Source organism: Neopsephotus bourkii, unplaced genomic scaffold (assembly GCF_033783945.1).
Source record: "Neopsephotus bourkii isolate Nb327-2 ecotype Australia unplaced genomic scaffold, CSIRO-AGI_Nbou_v1 NB_242, whole genome shotgun sequence".
NCBI classification, from domain to species: domain Eukaryota; kingdom Metazoa; phylum Chordata; class Aves; order Psittaciformes; family Psittacidae; genus Neopsephotus; species Neopsephotus bourkii.
Genome location: NW_026900752.1, coordinates 101712 through 117257, shown reverse-complemented (window position 1 = coordinate 117257; position 15546 = coordinate 101712). Strand labels below are relative to the sequence as shown.

Below are 15546 nucleotides of genomic sequence, written 5' to 3'. Positions count from 1 at the left end.
TCATGGCATCATCAACCTGCAAGGAAGAATTCATATTTTAGATGAAGGTATCTAGTTGAAGATGGTAGTATAATATGGTTCAAATTTAAAGCATTTATAAATCACTTTTCTGAGTGAACAGTATCTTCCTTTAAGAGTGATATATATATATGGTCTTGAAGGAGTCAGCCTATACCTGTTGTGGAGGGAGAATGATGCTTTATGGATTTCCTTTCAAGGGAATTGAGTTTCCTTTAAAAAGAAAAAATTTAAATCCACAACACAAGACAGATCAAGTTAAAGATGTCAAAACCAAACAGTAAAAAGCAATCAGCAAAACTGAATTATAAACAGCAGCATTTTGATCAGTGAATTCACTGATCTTTCAGCAAGGAAATAAAGATCATTTAGGGAACTTTCATAGCCATAGCAAAAACCTGTATAGCATATATAAAGAAAAGGCTCACCCTTCTGTGGTAAATTGAACTTCTTTCATTCTACACTAATCAACCAGAAGACTGAATGACTTCATTTATGCTTTAGATTTTAAGCTTTTGAAATGTCTTTCTATGCATAATATGGACGTAATGTCCAACATTTACAACTAAAAATAGATTCAAAGGCTGTCACCAGCCCCTCTGAGATGCTCCAGCTATATTTTAATTAAGATTTCAATTTTCACACTTTACTTAATATATAGAAATAAAAAACAAATAGGCAACTTTTACAAATGAAACACTAATGGATTCTCTAGTCCAAAAGAGAAGCAGAGGAGAATTTGAGTAAAAAGAGTCTTTATGCTTATACAAGCTTAATTCAACAATTTATCCGTCTCCAGATACCTTCAAAGGGATGTTTCTTCTGACGTTTCTGTGTATTCACCTGTGTTTATTGTTTTTAAGAATTAAAATGTATGATTTATTTAAATGTACCAACATTATTCACACTCTGCCTTCTCAGATTGCCTTTTAATTGAGTTACTGAGTATATAAACAGAAAAGTAACAACTAATAGTGTTCATGTAGACTAAGAGGGTTTTTTTTTAACCTTGAATAGAATTTTATATAGCAATAGTACAGATTGAGGACTATGGAATGTTGGCACAACTGAACAGAGAAATGCTAGCTAATGCTTCACAAATGTCAAAAGAATGCCATTACACTGACAGTAAAACCTGAAACTCTCTCCCTCTCTCCCCCATCATCTTAATTTATGTAATTGTAATTAGATATTCCAGCACTAAGGACAGATACAATTAGGCAGTTCTTTTATCGTTAATGGTATTAAGAGAAAATCTCCTACAAGCCAGCATATTTTAAATAACTTTTGCTACTTTCAACAGACAGAAACCCATAAGAAAACAAGAAAGACACCAGAAAGTGCAAAAAAAAAAAAAAAAAAAAGTGGGAAAGATGAATCTGCCATCTACTGGCATTTCACAGAATCATAGAATAGTTAGGGTTGGAAAGGACCTTAAGATCATCAAGTTCCAACCCCCCTGCCATGGTCAGGGATCCCTCACACTAAACAATGCCATCCAAGGCTCTGTCCAACCTGGCCTTGAACACCACCAGCGATGGAGCATTCACAACCTCCCTCTGCAACCTATTCCAGTGCCTCACCACCCTCACAGGAAAGAATTTCTTCCTGATATCCAATCTAAACTTCCCCTGTTTAAGTTGTAACCCATTACCCCTTGTCCTGCCACTACAGTCCCTAATGAAGAGTCAATCCCCAGGATACTTATAGGCCCCCTTCAGATGCTGGAAGGCTCTTATGAGGTCTCCAAGCACCCTTTTTGGTTTTATTTGGGGAATGAAAAGCAACACCCCATTAATGCTAGAGCAATTATTCCACAATAACGGCACTGGGAGGTCCAAATTATGTTATCAGAACATTAAACATAACCACATGTATATTTGACAATTCCTTTTTGTACATTTTAAGAAAACTAAAAAAAAAAACAACCCAAAACTAAGGAATCTGGAGTCTAAAGACTCCAGATTATAACTATAAACCCATGATTTTATAGCTATATTATTTTTTCCTTTTTGCTATTAAACGTTAACCTAAGGGGTTTCTTTTGAGAAGCTGACCTGATCCTAATTTCTGGGACTGAGTAATTTTCTCTCTTGCCAACACAACATATATGTTTGGTGGATTTCCAGCGATATAAGGGTTCAGTGTTCACTACAGTCACAAGTATGTAAGTATGCATTTGATACTGCTATTGACTAAAGGTAGAGGTGTGAATCACTTGGTTTCCAAAGCTTTATTGTATTCTGAGAAAAGAAAGAGTAGTGCTTGATTTTGATATGAAGGTGCACAATACTTTCTCTCCTGAAGCATCTCTGGAGTAACTCATAGAGTTCCAAGTATTCTGAGCTGCAGCTCAGATAGAGATAAGCAATTTTTCCTATAGTGACTTTGAAGTAATTGCATTTACTTTTCAGTACTAACCCTATCTGAGTCATGATGGTTGTAAACAAATGTTTTAGTTTTTAGTCTCTTAATTACTAAGCATTCTGAAAGTATTGATACTCAAAATGTTTATTTATTATTTTTTTTTTTCAAACATACTTCCTTACTACTTCCATAGCAAGGATTTAATTTCATCCCAACAGCAAAACCTGTTTGGAAACTAAGGCTGTTTGAAAGAAAAAGAAGATCTGGATTAATCAATAGAGACTTCCTTCTACTTTTGTAGCCATAGTTCTTAGCCCTAAGAAAGAATTGAAAAACATGGTCAGTGACAATCTTTCACATTTTTATCACCTTTTGACCCTTCCAATCCCCTCTCTCCTGAGCCAAAACCATTGCCTTAGCCACCTAAAAAATAAATGGTGTGTCTCCAATGTGGAATGCCCTATTTTTATAACCTCCCATTGTAGCTCAATTTTAGTGATCATCAGGCCTGTTGTACTAGCAGAATATGTACCGGCATGTAGTAATTAATCAGATCTCTCAAAAAAATCTGCCACTCAAGGTTTTTGTTATGAGTACAAGTGTTAGTCACTTGTCACGCTGGGATTTTAACACGTAAACAATGATAGAGCTAATATGTCTTTCAGTTTTTCTATAAAGAAACTTTAGGCAAAAAAAGATAACTTTCAGTTATCAGCCTCTATTCAAAGTACATGGGCAGCTGATACAATTCTTTGTGTCACTCTTAGTAAGTAAGTGTCTTGAAGATGACGTTTTTAAAATCTCTTTGCAGCACATCAGTGTCAGAGAAACTCGAGATGTTTGGATGAGTGGCATATAGATGATCAGGAAACTACCTGTTATAGAAGGTAGCGTTACCAAAACTCCTAACCCAAAACATGAAACAGAACATAAATATTTCTCAGTGCAACTAGAGAACTGGAAGCTTTAAAAAAATCATATTCGCATCTTCTTGTGGAAAATATGGATCTTTTTTCAGAAAGTAAGCTATTATAGGAATATATATTTTATAAGTCATCAATATTTGAGAATCACCTGTTTTTCATACTATGGTGGATAACATAATAGAGGAATGAAAGCCAGTAACTTATCTAACAAATAAATCCAAGATCCTCATGAAGAGCTGGGAACACTTTTTCTTCTTCCTTCAGTATGAGGGAACACAGAGAAAACAAGTAGAAAGATTCCTTTGAAACTTTGGTTGGGATTTTGTGTTGTTCATCAACAGAGAGGAGAGAAACATGCACTTGCAAAACCTCTGCCTGTTAAGTGGTTATTCTTTATTCCACCTGCAATCTGCATTTTAAAAAGTTTAGGTGTATATATAGCAATTACCCCAGTTTATATCCAACGAAATTGTAAAAGGACAGCTACACATAGATGTTAAGCAGCAGATCTGGCAGGAGGATAACCCGGAGCCAGTAATGGCTAGGGATTCTACAAAGTTGTCAAAAGGCCTCAGTTTAGGGCTACACAGGAAAATCTGCTGAGGGCTCAAGCACTTGCACAGCAGAGCCAGTGCATGAATGCAAGGGAGTTCCAGTGGTCCCTGGGGTCTCACAGGCAGTCATGCTCAGTTCAGAGTGAGAAAGGTAAACGTAAGCCAGAGAGCCTGTCATTTACAAAGAAAGCAAACATGTTTGCTCACACAATGGTTTTATTTTTCCCCAGAGGTAGTATTCGTACATGTTGTGCTTAATGTTTTGAAGAAAAGCCACCCAGTGATTTATCTGCTTTGTGATCTTGATAGTATATTCACTGCCCAGAGTCAGCCACATTATGCTGAAATGGCTGCTTGTGAGGGTTCCTCACAGGTTTTTATAGCAAAGAAAATCTGTTCCCTATTACTGTCAAATAATTTTGGGTTTTTTTTAAAACAAAATCTGACTATCAAGCTATATGTTGAATTAAATGAAAGTAGATACAGATAATAACAATATAATGAAAGATTTGCAGAAATTCTGCCACTACAGCTTTATGCGAATCAGGCTTTTTTATTTTTTTTTAAATGAACATTTTTTCCTGATGTTCTGGCACTGGGAATCTTCATTATTCCTAACCTGAATGATGCTACTGATATTTTGACATAGCATTTTTTACATTTATTTAACATTTTTGCACAGCCTCTTTCAAGATTCAAGAATGGATTAGTGAGCTTTCTCATGAAAAACATAATAGGAATCAAACTAAGAACTACTAGTACATCTATTAAAATAAGATTCTGTCTCACTGCAGACATTTAAGCCCAAATGCTCGAAAGTTTGTCACAAACTTAATTTTAAATAAGAGTTCACATCTCACATCTCACTTTCCACCTCTCTGTCCGTTTGTTCATAAGCTAGCAAGCATTATAACTGGAACCTTTCTTTTCATTTTTATTCTTTTCTAATATTTGAGCTACAATGGACTATGGAATCATCTCTGAAAAGAGACCAAGGACGCATGAATTTTTCTCTGAAGACCCACTGCTTCTCACATTTACAGGCACCAGAAACCATAGCATGAGTAATGCATTAATGCAGGGAAAGGGATGAACGCTTTATTTATCTTGTATTTTAAGCAGAAAAGAAATATGAGATTTCATCACATCTGTCACTAAAAATCCCCAAACCATAAAAATTGAGGTCCAGCTATGGAATTTACTGTATTGCAAAACAAGTTAAAAGTGTGCAAGTGGGAATTCTGTCAGAGAAGACAAGACAAAATGATACAATTATTCTCAGTCAGAGCTGATGTGCTCCAAGGTATACTTTTCCACACAATCACTGTAAATATGAATATTTTAGAGGTTAATATGAAGATCAAATGTAGAATGCATTTTCGAAAAGATTAATATCTTTTCATTAAAAATGAGAGTGTACTGTTGGTTCAGCATTTGCATTTAAATTGAGTAAGTAATAAGTACATTCACTACTTAAGACACCTATCTCCAAAATGGAAAGTATGGCTAAAAAGAGTAGTGTCCATCTGCAGAAGTGGACAAGCTTTTTCTATTTTCTTCTGCTACCCCTTCAGAGAACTTAAGCCCTATCAACAAGACCACTGTGATTTACTTATCACAGCAGACTGGGCTGCATACCTTAAAGAACATTTTGGCAAGCATTCACTTCATGAGAGCAATGTATTGGTGAGTATGTATCGGTGGGTTGCTGTTGACTTGAAAAATTGCTAGACACCATAGAGTCATTCATCATTGTACAGACACGAATGGGTATTTACCAGTTGTTATACACTGCTTTTAGTTGCAGTTGTTTGAAGTCTAGAGCCATCCATTTAAGCAGGAGGCTCAACCAGCTATTGCATTATTACAAGTAGTCAACAAACATGAGCAGGATGGGCTAACGTAACGCCATGTTTCTTTCTGTTTATGGCATAGGGCTTTCAGCTCCATGTTTCTAAGTAACAAAGAGAGGTAAAAGGTTATATGGTTCAAATAATGGTGGGTTGATGCACCAAGATTTGTTCAATTGGTTACAGAATATAACACTTGCTGACTGAAATGGTGGCCTGACATGCACGGACACACTGAGAGTCTGTCTCATTGGAGAACACATTTAATTTGACTGAATCCAGCACAGGATTTCTTAGAATCACAGAATACTTGAATCAGTTTTCTTGAGGTGCTTAAAGACATATGTGACACCACATAGTCCAGCATGTAGGAGATATCTCAAACTACTTGTTAACTTCAATGCAAATTAAGCACAGACATTCCTATACAAAGCAAAAGCATATTACTCCTCAAACTGTGAGAAATACATATTTCACTTAAGCAACTGTGGTGGCAGCCTTCTTCTATTACTTAGTCAGATAAAATTTATGAAATCTTACAGCTGCTTTCCTGCAGAGCAGAGGGGTCTAACACTGACAAAACAGCATTGTGGGTAAGCAGAAAAACTGATTACCAACCCATAAAGGAAACTTAAGAGTTGATTCTACAAGAGTACAAGTGTTGTCTCCTCCTATGCTCATGAAGAACATTATTTTTCTTTCACTGCAGGGAAGTGTCACTTTGAAGTGGACACTTCATCCCTGAAATACAGAATTCAGGACATTTCCTCAATGTTTCTTTCTTCTTTTTTGATTCTCCTTTTTCATCACCAACCCCCATCCCCCCATTGTTCTGTATTTTGGGTCATTTAGTCCATACACTTTGATGGAGGGCATCCTTCTCTGAACTTATGAATCGAAATGTATTCTCCAATGGATATCTGGAGGTATAATTTGCCCCCTAACACTCTTCAATCTTTATTGTTGACACATTCAAGGATGTCTAACTCCCACAAGAAGAAAAAAAAAACAACCCACATTAATCTTTAAAAACATATCCTTACCTTTCCTTCTGAAAATGAAAATGAATGCTCTTTGAAATTATCTGAGTTTTGCTTTAAACCCTGAGGATCATGCACTTTAGGAAACAAATCTGAATTCGAAAAATTTGTAAATAAAAATATGCTAGTATATAAATATAAACCCTGCACAGTGCTAAATATTTCCTTGGAGGCATGAAGCACTCAGCTTCCCTGAGCAGATGTTAATAGAAATCAAAAGCACTCAACAGCTTCCTGGATGCAGTCTGTGGAATTCCCACATACACTTTTTCTGCATACTGGAGAGAATTGGGTTTTTTTGCTTCATGCTTTTGTAGGTGATACTATATTATGGAAACAGCTCCAAAACAGACCCTGGCACCCATCCATGATAAACCAAACACCCATTCAATTACTAAAAACATTTAAAAAATAAAATAGTTAATTTGGGTATCTGAAAGCAGACAGGCGACTTAAAAGACTTAAGATGACCTTTCTATTTCTAGATAGTGCAAGAAAACAGCCCTAAAGAGAGAGCGGTGCCTTTCCCATTATGTATTCCTTCTGCCACTTTATGCAAAAAAGAGCTTTGGAACAGCCTTTGAAGGAGAGGTCACCTAACGCACAAGGAGCATTCTCATCTCCATACCCTCAATTTAGCAAAAGACCCAATAAATGTCAGTCATGGAAAAAGACATTTTGAAGGCTTGTAGGAATTTAACAAACTTGTCTTAATTTTGAGCTAATCCTGTGTGACTAAAAGAAAAACTGGTGTGCAGTTGATGTTCACTAGAAAAAAGTTATTTTTTTCTTTTTTTTTAAATTCTATTTTATTTTAAAAGTGTCTACTAAGAATTTACTTTTCATTCTGAAGTATTGCCAGGAAAAACAAAAGCATAAAAACTAAAAACAAAGCAAGTTTGACTTGATTTCATCTCCTTGAAATAATTAACCTAGATGTTTACATAAACATGCTAAAATTTCACACATTTATTCAGTTGGGCTCCTTGAGCTCCCTAGACAACCAAATGTTATTTTTCCTTAGGGTAAATACCTTTATTTTGATTCTTTGCACTGAAACAAGAATCTCTGAGGCTATGCCATAGCAAACTCTCTGAAAATGCTGAAGCATGAAAACATAAGGACTATACACTATATGTGCAAAACCTGCCAGATGCTTTGTATCTCCACATATCAGTACCTCCCACTAGGCAATACCGCTGGTCTCCTGCTCCCTCTGATGCACAAACAGGAAATAAATGATGCTTAAATTCATTTCACAAAAGCATAAAGATCCAAGAAGTAGCAAAACTTATTAAAAGGGGTGGAAAGTATGAGTAATCAATGTTTTAACATACTTAAAAAAAAACCAAAAAAACAGAGTTCATATCAATCTATGGTGCACAGAATATACATATGATAAATGAGAAATAATTTTTCTCTCTTTTCCATGTTCATCCTAGAGAAGTTTTTAATTTAGCTTCTTAAGTGGTGATAAGGGATAATGCAGTTTTAAACAGTACATCTACAAGGAACAGCTAATAATTTTTGACTGTTACTCACTTATTAGACTCAAATAGAAAATACATAGAGCTAACAAAACCATAAAAATCACAGGCAATTCACCCAATTTGAAGTTTAAGTAAAATCTAGGAGAAGCTGCTTCTCATGAATAACCAAATTCACCAGCACACATTTTTTCAGTCTGTTCAGCTGTGTAATTCCCCAGCAGATATGCACTTTTCCTTCCTCCTCCTCCTCAGATAAATAACCTGAGTGCGCCTTCACGATCTATACCCAGTTATTAGCAAATAGAGCTATCAAATCCCAGTCATCAAAAAGAATCAGCTGAGTTGTTTAACATCTATTCTCTTTTCCAAGCAATGGAAAACATTGTAAAAATTTCACTGTCCCTATGTGTGTCTACTACAATACATTGTCTACTGAGATGCTGCCAGAGAAGGGTAAGAACTGAGGAGGTAAAAGCATTCCTGCCTTCTGTCCACCAATACTATTACACTCAGTCTTTTTCCAGCCACCATTTTATGCCTCTGTTTATATTTTCTGGTCTCTGATATTATGTACCTACTAGCAATGCTCTTAGGGGAAAGGTCATTTCTTTGTCCCATGTTTCTACAATGCACTTCTTAGAAGATTGTGATAAATAGCCAAAGCACTTTAGATCTACAAAGGTTCACCACAGAACATATGATAACAATAATATCAGCTGATACTCCCACAAAAGAATGGCAAATAGTAATTTCTCCTGCCTTTCCAGCATCACCTTCAAGCCTGGTGACATGCAGATTCTTTATTCCCTAAGCAGTAGCTAGACAGAGGTTTCCTCCTCCAAGTGTTACTCCTGTCTGTATCCACTGGAGGCAGACAATTCTGTTACAAACATTCAATGTCATGAGCTACATGGAAATACATAAGGGTTATTTATATAGTATCAAGATGATGTTGGTACCCAGAATTGTTCAGGTTAAGACCACGAGACAGCTTGTTCCTAAAAGCTGTTATTAAGCTTTAAAGTCGAAGATAAATATCTTTGACCATGGATGCCTAACTCCACAGATCTAAAAAAAGGAGGCATTGACTACCAACTTCTACACAAAATGTATGTAAGCAGAAAGGGGGAGAAGAGGCTGAACCCACAAAGGTGACTGAGAGCACAAGACAAAGCATCTTGTAAAGAAATGGAAAACATCCTCCCAAGCCTCTTACCCGACAAGACATTATTAGACTGGACTTAAACTAGAGCTAATGCTCATTTTTAGTGTTATTTTTTTTACACAGCCCTACGTTTTGGCTCATAAAACATAAAACATTTGTAAGAACAACAAAAATTACTTTGCAGATTCAACAAGACTGCAGCTTGCCATGAAGATATCGAATCAGCTATTATTAAAAATCATGAGGAATTCACATCTTGCTTTCAGGATATACTAGCCTGCCGCACTACCTGTTCGATTGAGGCCAGGCTTCTTGTATGGAGACAGCATCATTATTTCATGAATCACCAGTGACCTTTGAAAGACACTAGGAAAAGCAGGCATGTTCATTCCCTTCCATTGATTTTCTAATTTTGAGTAAATTGGTTTAACCTGGGGAATGGTTATCTGTTAGGAATAAAAAATACCCAAAACTGACTTCAAAAAACAGTATAAAGCTTTTGAACTGAAACAATGAATTTAGAAGGGAGACTTCAGGCAAAAAGGTAATAATTATATAAATCTTAAATTGGGTCTGACTCTGTGGACAGCCACACAAGTATGAAAGAATTCGAATCTCTTAAACTTAAGAGACAGATCTACAGGCCTAGACCTTTGTTTTACTACACTATGTACCTGGAATGAGTGTCTGGTTTACCCATTAAATGTCTACTGTTGCAAAAGCCTGCAGAAAAAAAGTCATCTAAAATGGAAAGTGATATGGGCATCATTTTCATCTGGTTAAAACGAGATATAATGTGCTGAATACTGAGAACATCAGACAGCTGTGAATCTAGCCAACTTAGAAGACAAGTTCAGTAAATTAGCATCCACCCCAAACAGCTTGTGAGAGAAGAACCTGGTCTTGTCCAGGAAACTTAGAACTTATAGGTCTATGTAATGGAAGGGAATGGTGATTCAAAAGATAACTCTGTGGGGTCATCATTGTATTAGTGCCTAGACTTCATATATTCTGATAAGTAGACCTTTGTCTAAACAGATTGCATTACTTTGTTGTCCTCTGAACATGGAATGATCATACCTAAGTCTTCTTTGCTATCAATTTATACTATATAATAAACATAAATTATGGCACTATGATTATTCAACTTAAAACACATGCAGACTACCTGTTCCTTTACTATTTTGTATACTTTTTTGTGTTTTCCTTTTTTTATTTTTATTTTTTTAATTGCCTATGGGGTACCGAGTTAGTTAGTCCATTATATCCACTCAATAAAGGATTTAAGCCACCAAAATCTAACAACCTCTGAGCAAGCTATATGCACAATTAGGTCTGGGTATTTTTTCCTCCTTCCAAGCACTCAGTAACTCTAAGTTCAATTCCATTTATTTGTGAGATCTTTGCTCTTGTCACCCAACACTGTGTCTCACCAGGAATTATGAGCTCCTAGACTCATAAATCTTGATCTAAGCATACAACTTCTTACAAAACTTCTTACAAAACTCTTAAGACTCCTCAAAGTTGAGGATTTGAACCCCTGTGCCCACAACGCTCTATACTTCCTTTCACATCATGGAAGATTACAGGCACAAACATTAAAATATAACACTGGCTATAAGAAAATGTTCACCTACCTCACGATCCAACAATGCAGATGATACCACTGTAACAATATCTCCCTTTTCTGGGTCAATAAAGAACATATTTGGCGATGGTTTGTCAGGTGTCTGTTTGAGGATGTCATACCGGATAAGAGCATTGTCTGTGTTAGCATCATCACCATCAACTGCTGTTATACGCATCACAGTCGTTCCTAAGCGAAAGATGGACAGATAACAGATTGGAGTTAGCCAGAAATTGTAAAATTATGCTGCCTTCACATGTGAGAACCAGATGGATGCAATACATAATTATCTCATCAAGACAACAAAGTAGTTTCACCTGATAGTTGGTACTTGTATCTGCGTTACTTTGCCTTCTACTGAGCCAACAACAAAAGACCAGTGTTTCTTGTTTGCAGCTGACATATGACTCTAACCTTAAGTTCCCCATATTTGTTTGCCTTATAGTCATGCTTATTAATCACATTTCACTAAATTAATTATAGATTCTTTTTTTTCTCTTTAACTTCTACAGGTTGAAAGTCTTCAAGATACATATGATCAAGATGACTGCTGAAAGGAGAGAAATGTCTCTATTTTCACTTTGAAGTCTTGCACAGCTGCAGAATTGGTTGTCAGTAAGAAATTTTCTAATGATTAAAGCCTACATTATTCTGATTTCAATTTGTGCAAATTTATGGGCTTATTATGTCAGCCTCAATACAAAAAAGCCCCAAACACCTCTATTGCTAGGCTAACCTTCAAGCGATGAAACATTTTTATAACATGAAAATCCTGTAGCACACAGTTCTGCTATAGAGTGCAGTAAGGTATTTGATAATGACTGCAGACTCCTAAATTATTTATAGGAGAAAACCCCACTCTTCTATATGACAGTTAATGCAGATGCTGACAATTCTCTACTTAGTGGAACATATACTTCTGCAAGTAGTAGAACAAGGGATCAAGTATTTTCCTCTCCCTTAGTCAGGCACACCAGAGGTTCACATAACCTACACAAATCTGTCACATCACACTTTTATTTGCTTTGTACAATACATTGAGAACCAAAGAAAAAAGTAATTAGACACCTGGGTTGACCTGTGAGATATTCACCCCTAGACCATTACAATTTCTTAATCAGTTCATTTGTATGTTTAAATGCAAGCATTATAAAAAAAAGCAAATAAACAAAATAAATAGCAAACAAAAAAAACCCAAACAAACCCCCCACAACAACAACCAAAAAAAAAAAAAAAAAAAGAAAAAAGAAACCGAAACCCCTAAAAGTAATATGTCATCATAAGAAAATGAAAATATTTCTGGTAATACTGAGCTAAAGAAAGAGTAAAATCCTGCCTACTAAGAAAAAAGCCATGATCAAATCAACAAGCTAGTTTCAATGGTGAATCAAAGTAAAGTAACAAATTAATACAAAAGGTATTTGCAAACTTTATGCAAATAAGGAATCTAGGAAAGTGTCCATTCTTTAGCCTAAAAATCCCAACTGAAACAATTCATCAAATCCCAATAACTTGTATTGCAAATACACAATTTGCATTTAAATAACTTTGCACTGAAACCATGTTATCTAATGTGTGAACCGCAATGTAAAAATTAGTTGTAATTCTTTGTTAGATATTAATTCTTCTGTGGTGGTTAACCCACTCTTTTCCCCCATAGACCTTCAGTGGGCAAGTATTACTGTAAAATGCCAGGATGAAAAACATTTCAAATAGAATATTTACATTCCTTAATAAGTCTGTAAGATCATATCTTCTCAGTACCCACAGAGTCTTTTGTGGCAAAATGACTGCAAGTGATTAAAACCTTTGCTACAGACAAGGCCTGGGACATTACACTAGAAGTGGCTGCAGAACAGAAATATATGTCATTCATGTCCAGTGATAACCAGTGAATTTATATATTCTTTTTGAAGGTCTTGAAGCACACATCACTAAAAAAAAAACCACAAATAAAAATGAAATATTGTAGTAAAAGTAAAAACAAACCTAGCTTCATTTACAGGCTGTTATAACAAGTGTCTGGTTCACTGTTCGACAAGCACAGCTAGCTTGTTTAGATATGTTTCTTCTTTTTCGCTTTTGTTGTATTTCCCAAAGTCTTGCCTCTTGTTGTAGTGACCTTGAATATAATCTCTCAAAGGTTTTGTTTCATTGCTACTTCAGGCAGTGCTACACCCTTGAGAAAAATAACAGAGATCTGACAGCATGTTGGTTTTATTCACCAATGATTAAAGGTCAGACAACTCAAAAAGAAGCTTACCACTCCATACCATGCCATGTTTTCCAATACTACAAGATGATCCTAGCCCTGGTATTTTCAACTACTTTTTTTGAGACTTCAGAAGAAGAAAAAAAACGGCTTTCTATTTTTAAGAATGAAAATTCACTCTTTTTTTCACAAGTATTTTTTACATATTTAATACATTTTGAGAACATTATTTGTGTTCATATTAGGTAATGTGTTTCACAAAGATCTAATCAAGTGATTCAGTGAAATAAACAAGAATGAAGGCAAATCTTCAACGGATCTTAAATACTGCCCAGGTATAAGTGAGAAAGAATGGGTTTTGGTTTGCAACTCTTTCTTGACAAATGCAACTGAATAAGTTGCTATACTTCAGTACATTGGACTCTATTTTAAACGAATATATGGTTACTACCATTATTAACCCACTAGAGGAGTTGATGTTCAGCAGAGATTTAAAAACAGATTAAAACATATACTGAAGTAGAAATACTATGTATACAGATGTCCTTGACAGTTCTACTGAAATACTTCTGATAAGACTGGAAAGTACATGTAGATTTTAAGATGTAAACCCCCAAATCTCTATTCTGTCATAAAAGTGGCTTAATACAATGGCTGAATCTGATTCTGATTTTCCAGCTGCAGTTCTTTAACCTTTCAACTGACTGGACATTATCTTCTTCTGCAAAATCATTCCCTTGGTGAATACTGATAAGAAATTCCAACAACTCAGAAGAGCAGAATTTTACATTCATTTTGCACAGAGATGCCAGCTTCAGTAGGAAAGCTGTAGAGAATTAGATCCATTTTTCTCTAACGTTGCTTCTGTCAAAAGTTTTGAGATACTAGTTTCTAACTACCATCAAAGTGACATTTACATTTAAGTAAAAGTTGTTATATTCTCACAAGTTGAAATAACACATGTAAAAATGCAGGTAAAACTTGGGGTTGTCTTTAGATGTCATTATGCAGTAGTACAATCTAAGGTTGTACCTGTTCACAAACACCAATACAGAAAACTACACCACATTAAACATCATCTACATGTCCACATCAGTACAGCAAACAGAGGAACTGCTGAATAATGTGGTTGAAAGGAAGTCCTTGCACTGATTTGAAAGTTGGTGCTAGGCTTCTGCAGCCATGGTGAGAATGCCTTGTTCTCAGAAACATACCTTTTATGCTCTTTTGCTCACAAGCAGGTTGGCAAACTAAACACTAACTAGAGTTCAAGGCTGCCCATTCATTTCAAAGCACAGTGGTACCTACTTTATATTCTATAACATTAAGACAAAGCAAACAAAAATCCTCACATATACAAAAAGCTATAATGGGCTCGTATTTGTGTTTGATGCCTCAAAAATCACAACACCTTTAAATCTGAAGCGGAAATATATTCCAGGGACTTTTTGCGGAAGTCCAATGGCTATGAATTTCTGGGGAAGAACTTTCTATCCCAGTTGAAGGTAGGAAGTACATGAGAAGTTCTTCTTTGGAAATATAGCTATTGGACTTCCCTCTTCACATGTAAGAGAATACACATGACTTGGGATTGGGTCACCACAAAAGAGAATGCTTACAAGCATCCCTTTCCTAAAAATATAGTGAGACAGTTTTTTTATTATTTTAAGAATCTGTACAGCATACATCCGGTCCAAAAGAGTTTAATTCAAGATGCACACTTCCTCAGCATTTCTCCTTCATCATAAAGTTTTATTCTTCATAAAAGATTCATTTCCCCAGACCTATAAACTGACTACTTCTAATTCAGTGTCATTTTATAAATACTTCCATTCCTGGCATCAATCACATGCAGCTGGCTTTCCAACCACAAAACAACAGCTTGCTACATTATCATGTTAAACAATATATATTAACTTATCAAGCTGAGGAAGAAATGTCTGCAAAATCAGCAACTTTATAGTTCTGCTGATGATGTGCAGATAGTCATTGAGGCAGCCTCTCTCAGTGAAGGTATACTTATGCTTTTGTGTGTTTCAGCGTTCATGGTTTATATGTCATACATTCTGAGCAGTTTCACTACTACCATAATCACTCAAAACCTCTCTTGTACGTCCCACAGTTCCCCACTGATCAGCTGTATAACCCACCAGCCAGGTCATTGCTCCAGAGGCTGCAGGTATCAATCTGTTGATCGCTCATTTGGCTTGTATGTTGGCTTGAAATAAAGGCAAAAAGCTCCCCTTAGGCATTTAGATGTAAAACACAGTGCTTACACAGTTTTGTGGTGACTGGAG

The 15546-nt window shown here is 35.8% G+C and overlaps 1 protein-coding gene across 1 annotated transcript in view; it reads right to left on the bottom strand.

The window, feature by feature from the left end:
* The window catches only part of LOC133208127 (cadherin-13-like), a gene marked incomplete at its 5' end in the record, with an annotated part of 145811 nt that overhangs the window by 74488 nt on the left and 55777 nt on the right, over positions 1 to 15546 (bottom strand). Inside the window, one exon of the mRNA XM_061345779.1 lies at positions 11048 to 11226. Within this exon, the coding sequence (XP_061201763.1) occupies positions 11048 to 11226 (179 nt within the window). The remainder of the gene's footprint in view (positions 1 to 11047; positions 11227 to 15546) is intronic.